The sequence below is a fragment of the Corylus avellana genome, chromosome 4, assembly GCF_965113065.1.
Source record: "Corylus avellana chromosome 4, dhCorAvel1.hap1.2, whole genome shotgun sequence".
NCBI classification, from domain to species: domain Eukaryota; kingdom Viridiplantae; phylum Streptophyta; class Magnoliopsida; order Fagales; family Betulaceae; genus Corylus; species Corylus avellana.
In genome coordinates this window covers 21576447-21585985 of record NC_142493.1, presented here as the reverse complement: position 1 = coordinate 21585985, position 9539 = coordinate 21576447, and the positions used below count along the sequence as shown (strand labels likewise).

General features: G+C 32.4%; 1 protein-coding gene across 1 annotated transcript; it reads left to right on the top strand.

The window, feature by feature from the left end:
- Positions 1 to 4525: 4525 nt before the first annotated feature.
- On the top strand, positions 4526 to 7447 carry LOC132179046 (pectinesterase-like). The gene is made up of 2 exons (XM_059591667.2): positions 4526 to 5474; positions 6612 to 7447. Exons 1-2 carry the CDS (start codon positions 4526 to 4528, stop codon positions 7307 to 7309), a joined length of 1647 nt encoding a protein of 548 aa, XP_059447650.2. The 3' UTR covers positions 7310 to 7447.
- The last annotated feature ends 2092 nt before the right edge of the window (positions 7448 to 9539 follow it).

The following is a 9539-nucleotide window of genomic DNA, read 5'->3' as shown; positions in this document are numbered from 1 at the left end:
TATTATGAGATAATTGTAAGATAAAAATGTGATTTCTAACTTCTCTTATATAAAAATGTTAAAAGAAATTAAATCGCTTTTAAGGGGAGCGGTTGGAGGAAACCCAAAAAAAGTAAAAAAAAAAGAAAAGAAGAGAGTAGTAAATTAAGGCTTTAACGTGAGACTTAGCTAACACATGAAATATTAATTAATTGAAATGAGAGATGAATGATGGAAACTAAGTTCGAACTCAGGACCTCTACTCTAAAATTGCATGTTAAATTGATCACCATTTATAGCAAAAACTTAAGCTTATAATAAACAATTAATTTAATCATTTAATTTATATTTTTACACTATGAATGATCTCTAAGGAGCTGCCTAGTCTCCCGGCCGGATGCAAGGGCTGAACCACCTTATCCCAAAAAAAAAAAAAAAAAAATATATATATATATATATATATATATATATATATAAATTAAATAAAGCTTCAAAAATTGATGTTTTCCCTCTCAAATATATATATTTTTTTAAAATTTCGACCCCCCAAATTAAAAGTTCTAGTTCTGTCCCTGCCCGGATGGGAACAAGATCACCCAGTGTTGACCCTCATCTAAACCTAGAAAATTATATCATGGGGGATCGAGAACAATGCTAGGATTTTTGGATTTGGGGAATGTTAGGTATTCTTATGGTATTTTCCTAGTCTTTATTTCTCTTATCCGATTTTTAGAAAATAACTATAAGAACACCAAAAGAACCCTAGCATTTCCCTTTGGATTAATTCTTGGTAAACAACCTAAAGTTGTTTTCCTTGCAAATACAATTAAACAACAGCAACAAATTAGCCTAACAATCATATAAAGAAACCAGTCGAGTGTGTCCATCGTCCAAACGGTGGTTATTAATTAAGAGCATATCATCTGCCTGCATTAATTAACCTAAAGGAAATTAACTTGGGTGTTACGATAATATAAATAATTTGAATGCAGTAGGAGACCATCATTATTAGCCACACATGCACTTGCCGGCTGAGATCAGATTTGCTTCAAGTAGAAGCTTCCTCAATAATAAAAAGTGTTTGCAAGCGGCCGGTGCCGATCGATAAGAAGCTGGAGCTATCTTTCTCCACGGAACGTACCACATGCTAAACGTACGGTGCAAAGAGTACGTACCAATTTTCGAACCAAAAATTGGATCTATTACTTTGATTATTTGGTTGGTATACTAAATCCAAAAGAATAAGAATTGAATAACATATACGTATATTTCATATTATTATTCATTTGTCTATTTGTAATTGTGGAACAGCTAGAACTCAAAAGTAGAAAATTATATATCTTATATTATTCATATATCATTTTAATATTTTATTTTTTTATCACTGCTTTTGGACTCTTTCAGCCACAAAAGCACGGTAGACCCATGGATGTTTTCCAATTATACTTGCAGGCCGGGCCATATATTTATATATCGGTTAGCTTCTCTAATCAATCTCGATCTATCAATGAAAGACTGTTGTCCATCATATGTATGGAGAGTAATCTCTATCAATGAAATTTCTTTTTTGTTTTTTTTTTTTTTCCTTTTCTTTACTCATATTAATAATTACGTTATGATTGCTCTTTGCTTACTGCCGTTGCTCACTTATAAATTACCCACCTAAATTGTTGCTGGTGCACTCTATATTGCAATAGGAACTATAAATTTTATTATAGAAGTTGTGATCTCTTTGCATATAAGAGCCTATATATATATATGAAAAAGAGGAGGGAAATCGACAAAGAGAGAAAAAAAAATGGGGATGTAGGTGGATAAGTGGGATAGAGTCAATTAAAGATAGTGATATCACATATGTTTTATATATCTAAATCACTTTTCTTATTAAAATATGTAATTCTTTATAGAATATTTAATATTAAAGATAGAGGGTCTTTCTGAAAATTGGTGATTAAAAATTTAAAACCAATAGATAGAGTTCTTCTTTAATTAATTGATAATAGAGACTAATTGGGAATTAAATTATGCCAATTTCATGTGGTAATTAATTGTAATTAAATAAAGAAGAAAAGAAAATACAAGAGTCATGAGTGGTTCAGTTGACCCTTACAAGACCGCAAGGGGACAGCAGCAACAAACCAATAAACACTTGAAAATGACACAAAAGAGAGGCCCTCAAAGTCGCCTGAAGACAAGCCGGAGCTAAAAGCAACCTAGAAATTAAGCAAAACATTATCCATAAGAACCCAAGCCAAAACAAAATCCCTCCCTTCATTTGATAACGTATGTAGTTAGTTTGGGTTTGCTTTTTGCCTTCTGCTTTTCAAACAAATAACTCCAAATACAAACACAAACACAAAACACTCATAAAATATTTCAAATTTCTTTTACGTTTACGTTGTTACATCACAATGCTTTTTCAACTAAAAAAAAAAATCCGTTGCTTGTTCGTTGCTAACGCCTTCTCTACAATTTTAAAGAAATAATTAATTATCAAATTATGCAACTTTCACCGTTTATAGGTGCCAGAACACTTGAAAAATGCTACATATTAAAAAAATGTGATATATGTTACATGCAGTTGAGAATTGAGTATATTTTTTTTCAAGTTTTTGCTTTTTATGTTGTAAAAAAGCTTTGAGCCAAACATCGTTTTTTGATTTTAAGAAGAAGAAGGGTCTATATATATATATACAAAAGTGATGATGAGCCTTTTGGAAAGAAAATTCCTTTCAGTTACCTCAATAACATATTACCTTTTTAATATATATATATATATATATATATATATAGATCATTTTCTAAGTGTTTCTATGCCTAAAATGGCCTAAATTACGTAATTTGAAAAACTACAATTTTAAAGAAATGGTAAGAGAACTTAATTCAACATTTTAGCTATTCCCTTTTACTTTTTTATTTAAAATATTATTTATTTATCTACTTTTCCTATTTAAGAGAACAACATAGCACAGCCCAACAAATCTTTAGTCATTTTTTGCTACTAAGCTAAAATAGCTAAAAATATTACTATGTTGAGCCCAATGTGAATACTCTTCCTAGAACTGAAAAAAAAAAAAAATGGTTTTAGTCGGGTATGGACAAAGGCGAGAAAGCACCTGGAACTTTCATGGAAGTCCTTATGCACATTAATATATAGAATCGAGTCTCTCTGCAAATAATTAGTAAAAAGGTCATCCGCAATGACGCAGAGATCAGAAATCCGATCCTCACATTCTTTCGTACGTCTCGAGTGGAATTTAAAAGCCGGCCAACTTAATTAGAAATAGTATATATTAATGTGTAATGCGGAGTTCTAATCAGTTATCAAGTTATCAACCCGTTTCAAATATTCCATCCATTAAGATTTATAGGAAATCTTGTTGGAGGAAGCAAAAATTACACAATTAATACTCCTTTCTAAAATAAAAAATTCATAAAAAAACAAGTGAAAGAAAAAGAAAAGCCAAGAATGATCCAGCAAGTACTTTCAGCCTCTCACAATTACTTTGCAGAAAAAAAAAAATCCAGTTAGTTATAGTGGAAGGGTATTTTTGTCGTCTCAAAAAGTGAAAAAACAAAAATATTCATTTACTATAACTAATTAGATACTATCCAATTCAAATGAAATGGAAATCGAAGATCCTGTTCCATAGAGATAACCTTAAATTTGTTGGGATTATAACTTTTTAAAGGTAATTTAAGAAAACATTGATAATTAGAGGGCCGGACAGCTGAAATTTCTCCTGAAATTAATCATTGAGTTTTCCATTAATACTGATAGAGAATCTAGCGGAAAATACACGCTCCATAATCCAAGAAGCGAGCATGTTTTGAAATTTCCGGTTTGAACAGATGGGCTCTACATTGACGAGGCTGGACCCTACCAAGCCGAGTTGCTTGTACACAACGATAATCGAAAGCTAGTGAGATGATGGCAATTCTTGAAAGTTCCAAGCTTCAGCTTTATTATTATTCATCCAAAAAAAGAAAGGCACCTAAAAGGAAAATCTAAATAATAATAATAATAATAGGGGAAAATCCACTTTACTCCCTTAAGTTTGAAATTTTTTTTAATTTGAACCTCAAATTAAAAAATCCATTTTACTCCCTGAAGTTTGAAATTATTTTTTAATTTGAACCTCAAATTAAAAAATTAGCAATGTACCCCCCAATGTTTCAAAAATTTTCAATTTAAACCTTCTATTACTAATTTCCGTTAAATTGAACGGAAATTTTTTTTAAAAAGCCGGAAGGTAATTACGTAATTTTAGAAATTTCCGTCCAATTTGACGGAAATTAGTAATGAAATATTTAAATTGAAAATTTTTGAAACATTAGGGAGGTATATTGTCAATTTTTAAATTTTGAGGTTTAAATGAAAAAACTCCTAAAACTTCGAAGGTGAAGTGAATTTTTCCCATAATAATAATATTCCACGAGCTAGCACCACGACAAAAACATTCCTATATATAGTAAGCAAGTTCATGTCTCATGCTCATCACTCTCTCTCTCACGTACACATACGACACACACAAATAAACACACGATGCCGATCTCCTCTGTTGCAGAAGGAGGAAGTAAATCATTCACAATTTCACTTTCTTTGCTCATAAGCATTGAAATTTTACTCTTTGTAAATGGCTTAGCAGGATCTCCGCCATTGCCAACACCTTCAGCGTGCGGGCGCGCCCCCTACAAAGCAGCTTGTGAATACATGCTGTCATCGGCGCGTACTGCTCATCTCCCCCAAAACCCGGGGGAGGTCTTTGACCACTCGGTCAAGTTTAGCATGAGCCAGGCCCTCTCGGCTCGAGCCATTGCCTACAACCTTAGCCTTTACTACGCAAAGGCTCACACCCATACCCACTTGCTTGACAGCATGAACGACTGTCTCGAGCTGCTCGACGACAGCCTAGACCAGCTCACCAATGTCGTCAACCGCAAGAAAATGACCGACGACAGCACTGATGACGTGCAGACGTGGCTCAGTGCTGCTCTTACCAACCAAGAAACCTGTCTCGAAACCCTTGAAAACCGTAAGTTTAAGGTAGAGAAAGGGGTAATGAATGGTGCGGCTCAAAATTTGAGCCACTTCATTAGCAACACCCTCACACTTTACATGTCTAGTAAGCCAAAGGGGGGGGCTGCCGGCGGCCATCGGAGATTGTTGTCCGATGGTTTTCCGGCGTGGGTTTTGGCGCCGGAGAGGAAACTTTTAGAAGCTTCTGTTGGAGAGATAGAAGCAAGTGCAGTGGTGGCTAAGGATGGGAGTGGGACGCACAAGAGCATAGGTGAGGCAATTGCTTTTGCGGTCTCATTGGCAGGCGAGGGTAGGACTGTAGTTCATATATCAGCTGGGGTTTATCATGAAAATCTTAAGTTTTCCACTAAGCAAAAAAACGTTATGTTAATTGGGGATGGAAAGGGCAAAACGGTCATTGTCGGTGACAGGAACTATGAAGATGGCTGGACAACTTTCCAGTCTGCAACTGTTGGTAGGAATTCAGTACTTTTTTTTTTTTTTTCCTTTTTCTTTTATTTCTAATCTTTCGTTTTTTTTGTTTTTTTGTTTTTTTTTTTGCCCTTTCTACTCTATAAGCTCATGTTACATAATTCACTAGTAGGAAATTAAATGTTTAAGTATTATAATTTATTTATAAATTGACGTGACACTTTATAATTGGTAAAATGATTAAGAGTTTATTTAAGATTGTGTTAGAAAGCTTAAAAAGTACTTCTAGTACCTAAAACTGGAATGTTTCGTAAAATATTCCAAAAGTATTTATTTGACTTTTTTAATCTAAAAATTATCAAAATGCACTTCTGAAAAAAGTTTAAAAATTAAGATTTTTCGAAAAAGCACTTTTTGATCAATTTAAAACTTGTATTTCTCAACGCAATCTTGAACATGCTCTAAGAATATTATAGAGTTAATAAGTCGGCCACTAATTAACTAAATAAGTTGACAAGTCAAATTTTTGCTTAATCATTTAATCAATAATTGATTAGAACGTCAATTTGTAAAAAGGCTTGTAATAAAACCATAATATCGTAGCAACACTCTTCACATGCATCGATCCTAGCTAAGAACACATCACTTATAACTGCTCACATCCTATTCCCTAGCGGACAAGAATCTTCTCAATTTCAAATAAAATGAAAATAGATAATATTCATTTCAAAGTAAAGATTTAAAGTAAAAATAACATTATACATAATTCTAAATTATTAAATTTTGTAAAAGACGTATTAATATTAATCATTTCATATAGACTGTTATATATATACACCAACATTAAATCTTGATCAAACAAAAAATAAATATTATCTATTTCATTTGAAATATAGTGAGTCCTAGCTATCTAGGTTCAAACGTCAAGTAGCAAAATTAATTAAATTGTGTGAATGGTTACTTGTCCTCCTTGTCCTAGCTAGCTTCTTCCTTTCCCAAAATAATATGATCATAGTCCAAATTAATATTACCGATTAAGAAAAGAAATTGCTGCATGTTTAAAATACTAAATAAAACAAAAATCCAGTTCATAATGTTGCCAAGTTTTCGTCAAAATGAATGGCCAACTGGCCAAGATCTATCAATTTGCTGATTGATGCACCATGCATGTCTCTTTCAGCCGCCATGGGAGACGGATTTATTGCTCGAGACATTACGTTTGTGAACAGCGCCGGCCCAGCAAAGCACCAAGCCGTTGCTCTTCGTGTCGGATCCGACAAGTCAGTGATCTTCCGATGTTCCATCGTCGGTTACCAAGACACACTCTACACTCACTCCAAACGCCAATTTTATCGAGAAACCGACATTTATGGGACGGTGGATTTCATATTCGGAAATTCCGCAGTGGTTTTCCAAAATTGTAACATATATGTGAGAAAACCTTCGTCTGGGCGAGACAATTTCATTACAGCACAAGGCCGGACAAGCCCAGATGAAAATACAGGCATTTCTATCCACAACTGCAAGATATCGGCTGCATCCGATTTCGCTCCTGTGAAAGATAAGTTTTCTACATATCTGGGAAGGCCATGGAAGCAATATTCTAGAACAATAATCATGCAATCCTTTTTAGATGACATAATACACCCGTCAGGATGGTCACCTTGGTCCGGAAATTTTGGGCTTAAAACACTATATTATGGGGAATACATGAACTCGGGTCCTGGAGCCTCCACCTCCGGTCGGGTCAAGTGGCCGGGTTATCGTGCTTCACTCACGTCCGATGAAGCTCAGGGTTTCACCGTTGCTGGCTTCATCGCCGGACATCTTTGGTTGCCCTCCACTGGGGTGTCTTTTGATTCGGGACTTCTTGGGTGACAAGCGAAATCCCAAACACAATCTATATATGTTGGTTTTTCTTGTTCTTTGTTCTGTAGTACTTTTCAAAAACGAAGCATATAAACTTGCGTGTATGTATGTACAAATTACAATACGTGTATTGTGTTTAATTTTACTTTTCAGCATGGAAACAATATCACTGTGTTGTGTAACTACATTTCAACATCAAGTATTTATATAAAACAGTTCATAATATATAAGAGCATCTCAGCAGAAGCAAAATAGCTACTAAAAAGTACAAATTTTTATTTTAACTATTTATTTTTCTATACATATTCTAACAGATTCTCTATTCTACTCTTTATTTTATTTAAATATTATTTTGTGTGTGAGAGAGTGTGAAAGAAAGAGGAGAGAAAGAGTAAAAGAAAGAAAGTGAAAAACAAAAAATAATAAACAAAGTTTATAGTAGGAGAAAATCCACATAACTCCCTCAAACTACTACTCAATTGACAATGTTCCCCCCAAATTTTCAATTGTGACAATGTCTCCTCCAAACTACAAAAAATTATCAATGTTCTCCCAAATGACAAAATTACCCTTAAAAAAAAAAAAAAAAAAAAAAAAAACTAAACCTAAAACTAAAACTTCTAGAAAAAACCTAAAACTAACAAAAAAAAAAAAAAATCCAAACGTTGGCCAATTTCTTTTTTTTTTTTTTTTAAATCAATTTTATAAGAAAAAAATTTTAAAAATTTTGATTTTTTTTTTATTTTTTTGATTTTTATTTTTTATAAAAATTGAAAATTTTCGTTTATTTTATTTTATTTTTGTTTTATAATTTTATTTAAATAAAAATTTACGTTTAAAAAAAATAAAATTTTCGTTTTTAATAAAATGAAATTTTTTGTTTTTTAAAACTAAATAAAAAAAATAGTTTTTTTTTTTTTTAAATAAAAATTTCCGTTTTAAAAATAAAATAAAATAAAAATTTTTGTTTAAAAAAAATTGTTTTTTTTTTAAATTAAAAATTTTCATTTTTTAAAGAAAATCTTTTTTTTTTTTTTTTTGAATTTATAGGGGTATTTTTGTCCTTTTGAGAAATTTATAAGGGCATTTTTGTCTTATTGCTAGTCTTTGAGGGGACATTGACAATGTTTTGGTAGTTTGGAAGAGACATTGTAACAATTGAAAGTTTGAAGGGAACATTGTCAATTGGGTGGTAGTTTGAGCGGGTTATGTGGACTTTACCCTTTATAGTATGAATAGTAAATAGGCTAATTAGCCTATTTATTGTTCACACTAGATGAAAAAATGTTAAATCGTCTATTCTGCTGGAGAAGAAAAAACACCCATAATAATCAAATTTAACTATTATTAAGGATTTGATTATTCTTTTAGTGATGCTCTAAGAGGCATCGCTAACCCACTTGTTTAGACTTTAGTACCGTGTATTTTGGACTGTTTCAATTAGAAATATGCATGCTAATGCTCCATAGATTATTGTCAGTGGTCAGCAAATTAAGGGTTTTGGCTTACTTTTATAAACCATAAAATCTCATAAATTTTAGCCTTTCAAACACCTTACAAATGAAATAAAACGTTTGAAAGTAAAGTCCCATCACATCTTGATACTCTTAGTGAAATTTAGCCAAGCATCTTACTGCTCGTTTAACGACACTTTTTAGGACAACCTTCTTGTTTTTCAATAAAAAAATATCAAAAGCACCGAAAAACAACATAAAGTACAAATCTCACAAAGAATTCGCAAGTACTTTTATTTTTATATCACATCACAACTAAAAAGCAAGAAATATCCTTTAAAAAGTTTAATCAGATGAAGGCCACATGTAATTAATTTGCACCCTTTAAATTTTTTAGCAAAAACGTTTAGCGAAATGAAGAACCCTCTAATATGCACGAGGTCATGAAGGCCACGTTAATAACCCTTTCTTGGATTCCAGCAGTGGCCACGTTAATATAATATAATAATTACCTTGCACTTAATCTAATTAAATCATATGGATCATATATAGTATCAGTGTGATCATATATCATTGTTTTTTTTGCTAGGTTTTTAGATTGGCTAATTCGGTGTAAGAACTTATTGTTTATGTTGTAGGACTATCTTCGCGGTATCAAGTGTTTCAAGTTTGAAATCAGAAGAGATGAAAATTGCACTAAAAGAAGTCATACCATACTTGAGTGTCTGGACTGCCTATGAACGTGTCCAGCTGACGAGATTCCTAGAGAGCTCCAAAAAATGGCA

Excerpts from the sequence above, each read along its gene's own strand:
- LOC132179046 (XM_059591667.2), top strand. The coding sequence starts at position 4,526 with ATGCCGATCTCCTCTGTTGCAGAAGGAGGAAGTAAATCATTCACAATT. Across the intron at positions 5,475-6,611 it reads TTTCCAGTCTGCAACTGTTG|CCGCCATGGGAGACGGATTT; the intron begins GTAGGAATTCAG and ends TGTCTCTTTCAG.